At 47.7% G+C, this 15,228-nt stretch overlaps 1 protein-coding gene across 4 annotated transcripts in view; it reads left to right on the forward strand.

The window, feature by feature from the left end:
• CHD2 (chromodomain helicase DNA binding protein 2) overlaps positions 1–15,228 on the forward strand; it is a 157,202-nt gene that overhangs the window by 27,019 nt on the left and 114,955 nt on the right. For all 4 annotated transcript variants that reach the window (XM_073568752.1, XM_073568749.1, XM_073568751.1 and 1 more), the window contains exons 3-6: positions 2,837–3,065; positions 3,688–3,774; positions 8,567–8,625; positions 8,751–8,867. In XM_073568752.1, the coding sequence (XP_073424853.1) occupies positions 2,837–3,065; positions 3,688–3,774; positions 8,567–8,625; positions 8,751–8,867 (492 nt within the window). The remainder of the gene's footprint in view (positions 1–2,836; positions 3,066–3,687; positions 3,775–8,566; positions 8,626–8,750; positions 8,868–15,228) is intronic.

The raw sequence follows: 15,228 nt of genomic DNA on the forward strand, positions 1-15,228 counted from the left end.
CATGATGGCATCACACAGTTGGCGCAGATTTGTCGGCTGCACATCCCTGATGCGAATCTCCCGTTCCACCACATCCCAAAGATGCTCTATTGGATTGAGATCTGGTGACTGAGGAGGCCATTTGAGTACAGTGAACTCATTGTCATGTTCAAGAAACCAATCTGAGATGATTCGAGCTTTATGACATGGCGCATTATCCTGCTGAAAGTAGCCATCAGATGTTGGGTACATTGTGGTCATAAAGGGATGGACATGGTCAGCAACAATACTCAGGTAGGCTGTGGCGTTGCAACGATGCTCAATTGGTACCAAGGGGCACAAAGCGTGCCAAGAAAAAATTCCCCACACAATGACACCACCACCACCAGCCTGAACCGTTGATACAAGGCAGGATGGATCCATGCTTTCATGTTGTTTACGCCAAATTCTGACCCTACCATCCGAATGTCGCAGCAGAAATCGAGACTCATCAGACCAGGCAACGTTTTTCCAATCTTCTACTGTCCAATTTCGATGAGCTTGTGCAAATTGTAGCCTCAGTTTCCTGTTCTTAGCTGAGAGGAGTGGTACCCAGTGTGGTCTTCTGCTGCTGTAGCCCATCTGCCTCAAAGTTCGACGCACTGTGCGTTCAGAGATGCTCTTCTGCCTACCTTGGTTGTAACGGGTGGCAATTTGAGTCACTGTTGCCTTTCTATCAGCTCGAACCAGTCTGCCCATTCTCCTCTGACCTCTGGCATCAACAAGGCATTTCCGGCCACAGAACTGCCGCTCACTGGATTTTTTTTCTTTTTCGGACCATTCTCTGTAAACCCTAGAGATGGTTGTGCGTGAAAATCCCAGTAGATCAGCAGTTTCTGAAATACTCAGACCAGCCCTTCTGGCACCAACAATCATGCCACGTTCAAAGGCACTCAAATCACCTTTCTTCCCCATACTGATGCTCGGTTTGAACTGCAGGAGATTGTCTTGACCATGTCTACATGCCTAAATGCACTGAGTTGCCGCCATGTGATTGGCTGATTAGAAATTAAGTCTTAACACACAGTTGGACAGGTGTACCTAATAAAGTGGCCAGTGAGTGTATATATATATATGCACATATATTACATAGAATTCATTAGTGAATAATAAAAATATAACTATTTAATCTGGACTTGTACCATCATTTTCTTATTTGTTTTTGGCTTTGTCATTTGTAATTGACTAATGAGATGTCTAGTATTTAATGTTGGAGACTTTCTCCATTTTGAGAGAAGCTATGGAAGCAGCAGCTGGAGCAGATTAGTCTTGTGGATTAGGTTACAAAATGGTGTCTGGTGTCCATAGCTCCCTCCTGTAACCTCTAGTGTGCTTCTCCTGCCACCTGCTGGCGGTAAGCTGTATAGCGGAGCTGATCACACTATGCTCAGTGTGGGGCCTTATAGTCATTAGGTGAATAATACTGTTTTCTGCACAAATCTTCATCTGTCGTGCAGTTTGCTTTATCATTTTGCGGACAGTCACTTTTTGGAAAAATCTGCTTAATGTTCATAGGTTGTTTGGGGAGAATTTAAGACTGCTCAGAAACATGAAACATGCCTCCCAACTGAGCCAGCCTATGCTGGGTAGGAATAAATGATTACTTATTCTTATAATCTCTGCAGATCGTATTAGTTGTTGGCGATTATACCTTTCATGTAAAAGGCTAGAAGTTACGTATTGTTTGGTTACACAAAAATACATCTGGTGACTGGTAAAGGGTGGTTTCCAGCCTATAAATAATGGCTTATGGCTAGATCATGGATTTACTTTATAGTAGCAGAGGTCTGACTTCTGGGACGCTCAGTGATCCTCAGACTAGAAGAGATCCAGAGCTGTGGAGTATAGCTGTGTTGGGACTTGCAGCCAGCCCCCTTATACAGGGCCACATGACCGTACCCAATGCAGAAAGTGGCCGAGATACTACTGCTCGGGGGACATCAAGGGACTCCTTGCTACACCAGAGCAGTGTCCACTTCATGATCATACTGCGATGATGGATCTTATATACCATCGCTTTGTTAGATAGGAACAAGCCTTTGAATACATAATGTTGAAAAAGTTATTTTGCTGTTGGAATTTTCAACTCAAAAGCCTCGCTCCCCATTGTATTATTATTTCCTGTTGAGCTGACATATTCCATAGCACTGTATAGCGATTGTCATCCACAGAAGTCCCTGCCACCGTACACCAGCTCTCTTCACGTTATGTGTGCAGAATATTAGTAGAAGTATCCAGAAAAACACAGGGAGAGGAGTGTCGTACTCCTATAGGGTTGTGGCATCTTAAAGAAGGCAAAACCGCTTCGGGAATCCGCCAGCAGTTTTCCTGAAGCGCCTTCGCCGGTGTCTTATCAGCCATTATTGTGGCAAAGCCTTTGCTGGATGCTTTCAAACTTATCGCCGCTGCTCTGGTGATCATGTATTGGCTGCAGCACTGAGCTCAGCGGTTCTGTGGTAGTGATAGGCTGCAGGGCTGTAGATGTGACGTCCCCGCTGCTGCCTATTCTCAATCACATGGGCAGAGACTGAGGGTTGGAACAGGAAGGATACGAAACAGATGATTTTCTTATTTTTTTATCATAGCAAACAGAATGTGACGGCATCCCAAACTGAATGCAAATGGACCCTACTGTAGTAAGTGGGGTTTGTCTGATTAGATTTGTATCTGTCACTGATGGGGTTTTTTCTGAAATAGAAAAACAACACCAAACCCTAGTGTGAATTTCGCCTGACATGTATTTTCCAGATATCTGTGTAGATTAGTACTCTCTAAATTTCCAGTTAGTCTTACATCTACATTGCACTTCCTAATCTAGCCATTCAGCATCGGAAGAGTCCAATCACTCCGCGACAGAGTCAGGCAGCCAGTCAGAAAGTGAGCAGGCGAGTGAGCAGGCCAGCGGCGAATCCAACAGCAGCTCCGAGTCCTCCGAGAGCCAGTCGGAATCCGAGTGTGAATCCAATGGATCCAAAACACAGGAGCCGCTCTCCGATGCGAAAGAGAAGTCTGTTCCCAAAAAGGAGAGGCTGGCCGATGTGAAGAAGGTAAGACCTGTCGGGGTGGAAAGAAAAAAATGGCGTGTTCATTGTGGGAATATTTCCTGCTGTCAGTGTTGCCCTGCTGGACAGTTATGAAATGCCATTTATAACGTCTGGCACGCTGCCTTTTCCATCTTAGTTTTGCCACCATGTTCCCCTTGGTTCCAGTGGAAAGAGCACATCTTAAAGACAGTTGTTTTTTTTTATAGAGGCTGATTGAGGTAACTGTTCCTTGAACTGCTTCTTTACGAGAAAGTAATGACAAAAGTAACTATATTAATACTTGATTTTACCACACTTTTTACAATTGTACTGTATATATTAAGGTTCATTACTTCGACTGACATCAGAACTTGTGGATTGATGTTCTGTATAATAAGATGATCATATGGAAAACTGATAACTAACTTTTACTGTTAGAGCAATTTGGGTGAAACAGGCAAGACAATAATATTTGACATACTGTCTTTTATGCCCCCATATTAGTAGCTGTGTCATGCGGTTCTGAGTTGGAAACAAATTCTAGAATATCGCGTTCAGAAAGACGAAGCCCTAGTCGTTGCTATTGTCCATTGGTATCATTGGGCAGTGTAATAACAGATCATCTTCCTATATTTTTTTATTTTAGATGTGGGAAGAATACCCTGATGTGTACGGTGTAAGAAGGTCTAACAGGAGCCGACAAGAGCCTTCAAGATTCAACATTAAGGCAGAGGTAAGAAGCAACATCGCAGGGAAGGAAGAAAATGCAGTGTAATTCTCCATTATATAAACTGTGTGAGCAAATGATTTCCTTGCACAGAGGCAGATAATTTAGAGTTTGTGTGTAGGCATACAAGGGGTGCAGACCTTTCCATCATATTTTTTCTGTGTTCCTTCCACACCGGATTTGACTTACTATACTAATGTAAAGCACTTGCCAAGATACTGGTGTGTGAAAGTGGAGTTAACAAAATTAGATGTGGTTGGCTGACAATGTAAAATTGTAGGTCAGGTAGTAATATATTGATTTTTCAGAGCAGTGTACCTTTTCCAACCCTTAAAGGGGAACGTGTCATGGAAAATCTATTAACCCTCAGATATGGGGTTAAACTGCAGGTTAAAAGTGTTCTGACACAGTCCGGCTCTGTCCTGGACCCAGTGTTCTTCAACATTTTTATAAATGATTTAAATAAGGGAACTGAAGGTAAACTAATCAAATTTTCAGACGATGCAAAGTTAGGAGGGATAGCTAACACTAGAGAAGACAGACAAAGGATTCAGAAGGACCTAGATAAGCTTGAACAATGGGCAGCCGCTAATATAATGATATTTAACAGGGAGATATGCAAGATTCTAAATTTGGGCAAGGAAAACTAAAATTACATCTACAAAATGAGAGGAATAGAACTAAGCAACAGCACATGTGAAACAGACTTGCATTTACTAATAGATCACAGACTACACATGAGTCAACAGAGTGATACAGCAGCAAAAAAGGCAAAAACAGGTCTAGGATGTATTAAGAGAGGCATAGAGTATAGATTACATGAAGTAATTATCCTGCTCTACTAATCAGTCTCCCTCTTAACAAATTCCCCTCTCCAATCCGTCCTGAATGCAGCAGCTAGGATCATATTCCTCACCAATCGTTATACCGATGCCTCTACCTTGTCAGTCCTTACACTGGCTACCATCCACTCCAGAATTCAGTATAAACTTATTACCCTCACCCACAAAGCCCTCCATGGCTCAGCACCACCCTACATCTCCTCCCTAGTCTCAGCCTACCACCCTACCCGCACCCTCCGTTCTGCTAATGACCTGAGGTTAACATCCTCATTAATCAGAACCTCCCACTCCCGTCTCCAAGACTTTTCACGAGCTGCGCCAATTCTTTGGAATGCACTACCCAGGCTAGTACGATTAATCCCCCAACCCCACAGTTTTAAGTGTGCCTTAAGAACTCATTTGTTCAGACTGGCCTTTCGCCTCAATGCTTTAAAGTAAATATCCCTGTGTGGCTCATTTCTAAATTTTTTTACCGTAACCAGGTTCCTCGCATCATGTTCTCACATACTTTTTGCATTTAATAGCCCTCTGTGTCTGTGCTGTTACATATGTAGACTGTTAACTGGTTCATGCTGCAACAGGAACACCCGATTCTTACACTAGGGAAGGTCCAAACAATAAAAGCAATTGTTACCATCCACCTTTCGTGTCTCCCCTTTTCCATTATAGATTGCAAGCTTGCGAGCAGGGCCCTCACTCATCTTGGTATCTGTTTTGGTCTATGTGTTTATTGCTATGCTATGCTGTAATGTCTATTGTCTGTACAAGTCCCCTCTATAATGTAAAGTGTTGCGGAATATGTTGGCACTATAGAAATAAAATTATTATTATTACTGTGTTCAGTTCTGGGCACCCCATTTTAAAAACAACATTGAAAAACTGGACCGTTCAGAGAAGAGCGACCAGATTGGTGAGCTTACTACAAACTATGTTTTATAAGGAACGATTAAAGGATCTGGGAATGTTTAGCTTGCAAAAAAGAAGGCTAAGAGAAGACTTAATAGCTGTCTACAAATATCTGAAGGGACGTCACACTGTAGAGGGATCATCCTTATTCTCATTTGCACATGGAAACATGAGAAGCAATGGAATGAAACTGAAAGGGAGAAGATGCTGATTAGTTATTAGAAAAAACTTTTTTGACAGTGAAGGTGATCAATGAGTGGAACACGTTGCCACGAGAGGCGGTGAGTTCTCCTTCAATGGAAGTCTTCAAACAGAGACTGAGATGGTTTAGTGAATCATCCATTGAGCAGGGGATTGGACATGATGACTCTGGAGGTCCCTTCCAACTCTACCATTCTATGATTCTACTAGTCATGTAGGGTGCCCAAACTTTTGCATCGGCCCATTTTCCTGTTTGTCATTTTTAAAAATATAAAATATGAAAAAATATATTTTTTGGCCTAAAATACACAGGAAACTTGTCATCTTTAATTTTAGTCTTAAACGTAAGTGTTCACAATAACAGTAATTTTGACCAGGGGTGTCCAAACTTTTACATGCCACAATTTGTGTGTATGTATGTGTGCACATATAGCTATATATACACACACATATATATGTACACCCTATTTGAAAAAGTAAGATTTTAATCAATACCTAAACGAACACAAGAACGCTTACCAAAATTTGGACAAAATCTTCAGTTTTACTCAAATTAGTTGATTCAGTAATGAATGCACCTCATATCGTAAACTGCTACATCAAATATTTTGTACTAGATTGGAGGCCTGATGCTATCGGGAGGGCGGTGACGTCCCGATGGGGGCAGGCTTTGCAGCACTGAGAATCTCTTCTCCCCAAGCGCTCACCCACTTATCCACTCTCTCTTTCCACCATGTGCTGAGTTCTCCTGTCTGTGCTCTCTCCTCTGACCTGTCTAACCCATGTGCACTGTCTCTCTCCCTCTGTGTGCTGTCTCTCATGTTCTCTCTTCATTGACCTGTCTGCCCCATGTGCTCTCCCCCTTATCTGCGCTCTCTCCTCTTCTTGTGCTGTCTTCTTTCATCATGTGTTCTCTCGTTTGAGCTGTCTACCCCCTGTGTACTCTCTTCCCGTGTGCACTCGCCCCTCCTCCTGTGGTAAAATGAAAACACAGTAGGTAAAAAATAACTTTTTATTAACATGGAAAAATTTAACACAAAGGTGCTTTAATTTACAGTGTATCAACATAAGCACAACAAAAACACATATTCTATAATGTACGTCTATCCATCTATCCCTGTATCTATTATTTATCTGTGTCTTATATCTACCATCTATGTTTCTATCATCTGCATGCACTCCCTGGGTTCACGCATGCGCAGTTAATGTGACCTGCCACCGTCATTTGCCTCTACAAAGATGGCGGTCTGGTTTACTGCGGGGGCTGCCTTTCGGGGAAGGTGCCTTGGCGGTCTGGATCCCAGTGGCGGCCTGGATCCCAGCGGTGGGGAGGGGTTGGTATCACCAGCGGGTGCCATATTGGAACATCCATTACTTGGATTACTTCCAGTCGACGCGGTGAATTATTGGATTCGAGGACGTCCGGACGGAAGTGGATGACTGACAATTTTAGGTAAGTATATTTTGGATGAACGCCATGATTTTTAAGAACAGCACCAAGTCTTATAGGTATAGAATGGACAAGTTGGTGACATATTGCGACGTATCTTTTTCCATTCTTCAAGAAGGACCTCTTTTAGAGCCTGGCTGCTAGATGGAGACTGATGCTTGATTTGTCTCTTCAGAATTCACCATAGGTGTTTTGGGTGGGTTCAGATCAGGAGACATACTGTTCGGTGATTAAAAAAAAAAAAAAAAAAAAATGGAAGCAGAGTTCTCAAAACATCTTAATTTATTCAATATAGAGTATGAGCGCTATGGCAGAAGTACACGTACTTACACGCCTTAGTTGCTATTAATGAGGTTAATAATGGTTGTCTGAGGAATGTATTGCCACGCTGAACGCACTTGGCCGTCATCAAGATCCACTGCAGGAAACTCCCCTGCAAGTTGACCATTGATGTCCCAAATGTGGAGGATGAGAGAAGTCCCATCCGGAGGCCATGGTAGCACATTAAGTCTACGCAGGCTGCTCACAGAAGCACGAGCAACATGCGGCCTGGTGTTGTATTGTTGATAAAATGGCTTATGGGACACTTTGGATAAATGGCCATACCACTTGTTACCTGTTAGCGCATCTGAACTGAAGACCTGAGGGGTTAAGCGGTCTTACATTGTGCCAACCCACAATATAATCCTAGGAGTCGGACTGTGGTGACTTTACCTAGTGAAGCTTTCTTGAATGTATTGCCCACGTGGTTTTGTCAGCTTTTAACAATGGCGTGCAGTGATCCTTCTGTATTGCAAGTGAAATTCTATGTCAGATTAGGTGTCTACACAAACCATCATAAGGCGTGTGCATGACGTTAGGCCAGATGTCCAGCTACAGGTGTTGAAGTGACTTCACACCACCGCCCTCAAAGGCTATCATGGTACGTAGCAAGATGGTAATGGAGGCTGCAGTGGGGATCTCTCCTCTTCTGAGACACACTTTTGTCTTGAATGCAATATTAGCTGAGATTGGCCTGGAGGCTGTTGTCCGCTCCATAAAGAAGTATTCACAAGGGATTGTGAAAGTGTCCCAGGAAGCATTTTTCAACATGAGAACGCTAGGCTGCATGTTACTTGTGAAATTGTGAGCAGCCTGGGTGGTCTAATCGTCCTACCATGGCCTACAGCCCTACAACATAAGTGAGTATATTTCTGCCCTTCACGATACTGAATGAATGGAGGTGTTCTGAAAAATTTGTTTCCATTTTTTCAATTGCATATCAGTAACATGTCTTTCAATCCTCTGATTTCATTATTCCCTGACTTTTCCCTCTTTGTGTTGCAATTTCAAAGTTAAAGCGTGGATGTGTATACTACTCCATGTATGTGCCTATTATTTTCTTTGGGCTGTTTTTTAGACTACAGATTCTGAAATTGAAAGCCCAAGGAGGAGGAGTACAAGATCAACCTGCAAGAAGTGAGTATTTCTGAACTCCAACCATGTGGCAGGTATTGCAGCCTTAGCAATTCCAGTACTCAATTTTTCATCTCTTTTTGTCTTTTTAAATTAGAGGTAAGTTAATACTTGTGGTATGTTTACAGGGAGAAGAAAAAAGTTTCAGATGAAGATGATGATGATGAAGACGATGATGATGCTAGCAGTGGTGAAAGTGACCTTGATCGGCCAAAATCTAGATCCAGACAAGTGCCATCTAGAAAGTATGTGTGACTATTTTATGGTTTCCAATGACTCTGTCTCTGATATGGAGTTAGAGAAATTGTCCCTAGGACAGACTTCTTTATATTACAACCAAAGTAAAACTATACTCTTAAATGGAACAGTTGTAGGACGTATAATTCATCTAGGGGTTATAGTTATATCAACTATATTAAGGTAGGTATAGTAGGGATGTTGTCATGTTTATGGATCTGACACTTGTCTTGTTTGTTACCCAGATATATTTTATACAGTAATTACAATTGTGTTCCTATTGTATCAGTTTATAGATTACTTATTCTTGTAAAGTGCTAAGTTAAAGTTATTTTCTCGTTCGCCTTATTGGGGGACACAGAGACCATGGGTGTATGCTGCTGCCACTAGGAGGCTGACACTATGCACAAAAAAAGGTTAGCCCCTCCTCCGCCGTATACACCCCACCGACCGGCAGGAAGTTCCTCAGTTTAGCTTAGTGTCAGTAGGAGGTGGACACGGGTCTTTGATTAGACCCATATCTACCTCGATGTGCGTCGTTTCTTTTCAGGTTTTTCCGGAGGGATACAGTGTGAATAGTCACATCTGTAGTCCCACAAAGAGACTATGAGTACGGCGTGTACTGCCACCCCGTATCCTCATAAGTCTACAGCAGGACCAAGACCCCTAACATGGATGTGGCGTTCCAGATGGTCCTCGCTCCCCGTCTCCCACCCACTCGCCTACCAGAGCCGGTCGGTCGGTTGAGGCGCAGGATACTCTCCTTGAAACAGTACGCTGGATGAAACGGATCAGGAGGGTAAGTATGAGACCTGAGTCCCATTCTCCCCTGCGGATTCCACGCCAGGCCATTCCATGGATTTTTCGGCAGCGGTCGCTGTGACAGTGCTGCGACGCCTCCGCGTCGTCTCCAGGCGGCCGCTGCAGCTATTTGGGCCCTGGCTGGTTATCGGACAGCTCTTTCCCCCCCCTCTGCCGGGCCCTAGCTGTCCTCAGTAGCGGCCACCGCGGCGGTTCTGCGACGCCTCCGCGCCGCCCTGTGCTGACAGGCGGCCGCCTCTTCTAATCCAGGCCCCGGCTTCATCTGGGGCCTTGTCCGGCGTCGCGGCCACGCCCCCCGCCTCCATCCTCGGGCGGGCTTCCCTGCCGCCCGCTCTAAGCCCGCCCACGGCCTCCCCTCAGGTTGAGCGTCACGGAGGCGGCGCCGTTCCTCCCACCTACCATCTTAGCGGGCGGCACCATTTTTATCATCGGCGCCTAGCCCCGCCTCCCTCCCTCCTCTGCATCTGCAGGAAAGCGCGCGCTTCCTGCTCGGCTCCTCTCTGGCTGCCGCCATTTTCACAGCCTGTCAGCCGGACGCTGTTCCCTCAGCCGTGCCCCTGCAAGCCGGACGAACCGTGCATCTCCATTTATTGGAAGCTGCGATAGGACACCGGACCGTGAGTAGCTCTGCATACTGCAGACTGACACCCTCCTCTGCCTCCTGTCCCCCAACCTTCCGGCAAGGCTTCAGTGACTGTCCGTCAGTATGTCTAATTCTAAGTCTGACCGCGCTCGTCCCCCTGCCTCCTCTGGCACCTTAGTCAAGTACTTTGCGTGCTCTTCTTGCAATCGCAAACTTCCCTCAGGTCAGTCCACTCCCCTCTGCCTGGACTGTAGCAATCCAATCCAGCCCGACGCCGCTCAGGAGCCATCCATAGCCCCAGTGGTGAGTGAGCCCCCCATGCCGGGTTGGGCCTCCTCTCTATCACAGTCAGTGGCAGACCTCACCAAGGTGTCTCAGTCCCTAGTAGCCGTTCTGGACAAGTTACCCTTGGGAGCTTCGGCGGGGCCCAGCACGTCTCAGGACGTCCCATCTGAGCCAGCCAGCGGCAGTCGCAAGAGGCCCAGGCAGGACCTCCAGGCGGAGTCCTCCCCTCGTCCTACCTCACCCCATAGTCCCCAGCAGTCTCCCTCTCGGGCCTCCTCTCCCGAGTCAGGCGAAGCGCTTTCGGAATCGGAAGGGGTCTTAGAGCTGGATTCGGACCAGGATGCGAACATGAAGGTTACGGTGCAAAACCTCATTGCTGCGATTCACCATACCTTTGACATCGCTGACGCCCCTGCGAAATCCTCAGATCAGGAGGTTTCGTTCAGACGGGCGGAAACACCATCCAGGGTGTTTCCCTTCCATTCTGAGTTTGGAAAGATTTTTACAAGGGAGAGAGTAGATCCGACCAGACGCTTTCAAAGAGGAAAGCGTCTCGGCGTACTGTACCCGTTTGCTAAAGAGCTCACGGACAACTGGGCCGCTTCTCCCTCGGTGGACCCTCCCGTGTCCAGACTTTCTAATAATACGGTCCTTCCGCTGTCAGGTGTGGCGTCTCTAAAAGATTCTAATGATAGGATCATAGAATCTAGCAAAATCTGCCTTCGAAGCGGCATCGTCAGCGGTATGTCCAGTCTTTGCTTCTTCTTGGGCAGCAAAGGCCATATCCACTTGGGCAGACGACCTTCGGCAGGGCATTCTGGATAAGGCACGACCAGAGCATTTGGCCGATCTCGCCAATCAGATTTCCCATGCGGGGGATTATCTGCTTTCTGCCTCCCTGGATGCCGCATCTTGCGCAGTTCAGGCGTCAAGTAACATCGTGGCAATCCGACGTACAATTTGGCTCAAGGCCTGGCAGGCGGACTTGTCCTCTAAAAAGTCTCTGACCAATCTACCTTTTCAGGGAGTGCGTCTCTTCGGATCACAATTGGATCAGATTATTAAGGACGCTACCGGAGGTACGAGTTCTCTTCTCCCCTCCAAGCCTCGCAGACCTCCTCCAAGGCGTCAGTTTCGTTCCTTTCGGACTTTCCGCCGTTTCAATACGGCGGAAAACCCTTCCAACCAGCAAAGGCCACAGGCACGTCAGGAAAGAAAGAAGGTTTCCTTCAGGCCCACTCCGTCCTGGCGGTCCCACTCTTCCCAGGGAAGACCGTCCAGATCTAGATCTGAACGGTCTACATCCACATGACTACCATCGGTCTCCCGGGGGTCCCTTCCAATTGGGAGGTCGACTTCTTTTCTTCAGCGACGTCTGGCTCGCCTCAGTAGAGGACGCTTGGGTCAGAGAGGTTGTATCAACAGGATACAAAATAGAGTTCATTTCTCTTCCACGGGATCGCTTCTTCCAATCCCGTCCGCCGAGGGATCCGGCCTTGGTCCCAGGGTTCTGTTCGGCCATCGCCTCTCTTCTCAGTTCCGGGGTGATTGTGCCCGTTCCCGAATCGGAACGCTTCACAGGGTTTTATTCAAACCTGTTTGTGGTGCCGAAAAAGGACGGGGCAGTTCGGCCCATTTTGGATCTCAAGTTACTCAACAAGAGAGTTCGCCTTCGCCACTTCCGGATGGAGTCTGTACGCTCGGTAATTGCTTCCATGGAGGAGCAGGAATTCATGGGTTCCATAGACATCCAAGATGCCTATCTGCATGTGCCCATATTTCCCGGACATCAGAAGTTCCTGCGGTTTGCGATTCACCACGAACATTACCAGTTCGTCGCGCTTCCTTTCGGGCTCGCCACCGCTCCCAGAGTCTTCACGAAGATTATGGCGGCGTTGATGGCCTTGTTGAGGATCAGAGGTCTCGTTCTTTTTCCGTACCTCGACGATATCCTGATCAAGGCTCCCTCCTTTCAACAGGCCCGCCTAAGTGTGGCGATCGTTCTAGACACCCTGTCCAGTTTTGGGTGGATCGTCAACCGGAAAAAGTCCTGTCTGGTCCCTAATCAACGCCTTGTGTTTCTGGGCCTTCTGTTCGACACTCGTCGGTCAAGGGTATTTCTCCCACAAGACAAGATCCTTTCCCTGCAGCAGGGCGTGCGATCATTACAGATCACACGATTTCCATCCCTCAGGACAGCCATGAGGGTCCTGGGGAAGATGGTGGCGGCGATAGAGGCAGTTCCCTTTGCCCAATTTCACGCCAGGCCACTCCAGCAGGTCATTTTGTCCAGGTGGAGCAGGTCGGCTCTATCTCTGGATCGTCCGGTTCGTCTTTCATGCCGGATCAAGCGGTCTCTCAACTGGTGGTTGACGTCTCCCCTCATTCTCTTGGGGCGGTCTTTTCTTCCCGTTCACTGGCAGATTGTCACTACGGACGCCAGCCTCATCGGCTGGGGTGCAGTGTTCCGCAATCACACTGTTCAGGGTCGATGGTCGACTCAGGAATCAGCTCTGCAGATCAATGTCCTAGAGATACGAGTGATCCATCTAGCTCTCGTCCACTGGGAAAGGCGCCTCAAGGGCCTGCCTGTCAGGATTCAGACAGACAATGCCACAGCGGTGGCGTATATCAACCGCCAAGGGGGGACACGGAGTGTCTCAGCTCTGGCAGAAGTGTCCAGAATTCTTCAATGGGCAGAGACCTTTGTTCCAACGATTTCCGCGGTTCACATTCCCGGCGTGGACAACTGGGCCGCCGATTTCCTCAGCCGCGAGGGTCTCGCGGCAGGGGAATGGTCCCTACATCCGGAGGTGTTTCATCTGCTCTGCCGTCGGTGGGGAACTCCGGATGTAGACCTCATGGCATCTCGCCTCAACAGGAAAGTCCCACAATTCGTGTCCAGGTCTCGGGACCCTCTGGCAGTGGGCGCCGACGCTCTGGCCGTCCCTTGGTCACAGTTCGAGCTCCCCTACCTGTTCCCTCCTCTGCCTCTTCTTCCCAAGTTGTTGAAGAAAATCAAAGCAGAGGGGATTCCAGTCATCCTCATCGCCCCGAATTGGCCCAGAAGGTCTTGGTTCGCGGACATTGTCAACCTTCTCGCGGACGCTCCCTGGAAGCTTCCCGACAGGGCAGATCTGTTGTCTCAAGGCCCGATTTGCCACCCCAATTCTCGGTCGCTCAATTTAACGGCGTGGCTGTTGAGACCGAGGTTTTGAGACGGGCAGGATTCTCTGATCGGGTGATTCATACCATGATCCGCGCCAGAAAACCTTCTTCTTCGAAGATCTATTACCGTACTTGGAAAGCCTATTTCTCCTGGTGTGAGACCAATGACATCGCGCCCTTGGTTTTTTCGCTCCCTTCTATTCTGGCGTTTCTGCAGGCAGGGCTGGATGCGGGGCTTGCTCTCAGTTCCTTGAAGGGTCAAGTTTCGGCACTGTCCATTTTATTTCAGAAAACGCTGGCCTCCCGGCCCCAGGTCAAAACCTTCCTCCAGGGTGTGGCTCACACGGTTCCTCCGTACCGAGCGCCCGTGGATCCTTGGGATCTTAATTTGGTTCTTCAGGTTCTGCAGGGTCCTCCTTTTGAACCTCTCAGGGACGTTTCCCTTTCCCTCCTTTCTTGGAAAGTGGCCTTTCTGGTGGCCATTACCTCCATCCGGCGCGTGTCGGAATTGGCAGCACTTTCTTGCCGCTCTCCTTTTTTGGTCCTTCATCAGGACAAGGTAGTTCTGCGGCCTCCGCCCTCTTTTCTTCCGAAGGTGGTATCTTCGTTTCACCTCAATGAGGACATTGTTCTGCCATCCTTCTGCCCGAGCCCAGCTCACCCTCGGGAGCGGTCCTTGAACAAGCTGGACCTAGTCAGGGCATTGAGAGTCTATCTAGCCCGGACGACTTCCTTGCGGAAGTCAGACTCTCTGTTCATCATTCCTGACGGGGCGAGGAAAGGTCACCCAGCCTCAAAGGCCACTATTGCGCGCTGGATCAGATCGGCAATTTTGGAGGCATACCGGGTCAAGCATCGAGTGGCCCCTCCAGGGGTCAGAGCGCACTCTACCCGGGCGGTGGGTGCCTCCTGGGCGGTGCGCCACAGAGCTTCCGCGCTGCAGCTTTGCAAGGCTGCAACGTGGCCATCGGTTCACACCTTTGTGAAATTCTACAGGGTCCACACCTACGCTTCGGCGGACGCCAGCCTAGGTAGAAGGATTCTGCAGGCTGCGGTGGCGAGTCCACTGGCCTGATGGAAGTTTGTTTCCCACCCCAGGGACTGCTTTGGGACGTCCCATGGTCTCTGTGTCCCCCAATAAGGCGAACGAGAAAACAGGATTTTTTGGGTTGCTTACCGTAAAATCTGTTTCTCGGAGCCTTCATTGGGGGACACAGCACCCTCCCATGTTCTACAACTCCTGTTCTTATGTTTGTCGGTTTTTTACAGTTGAGTTGTTTGTTCTGTTCTCAATCTATTCTGGTACTTCTCCTACTGCTTTCTCACTAACTGAGGAACTTCCTGCCGGTCGGTGGGGTGTATACGGCGGAGGAGGGGCTAACCTTTTTTTGTGCATAGTGTCAGCCTCCTAGTGGCAGCAGCATACACCCATGGTCTCTGTGTCCCCCAATGAAGGCTCCGAGAAACAGATTTTACGGTAAGCAACCCAAAAAATCCTGTTTTTTCTTTTA

Source organism: Dendrobates tinctorius, unplaced genomic scaffold (assembly GCF_039654945.1).
Source record: "Dendrobates tinctorius isolate UK_male_01 unplaced genomic scaffold, ASM3965494v1 ptg000022l, whole genome shotgun sequence".
NCBI classification, from domain to species: domain Eukaryota; kingdom Metazoa; phylum Chordata; class Amphibia; order Anura; family Dendrobatidae; genus Dendrobates; species Dendrobates tinctorius.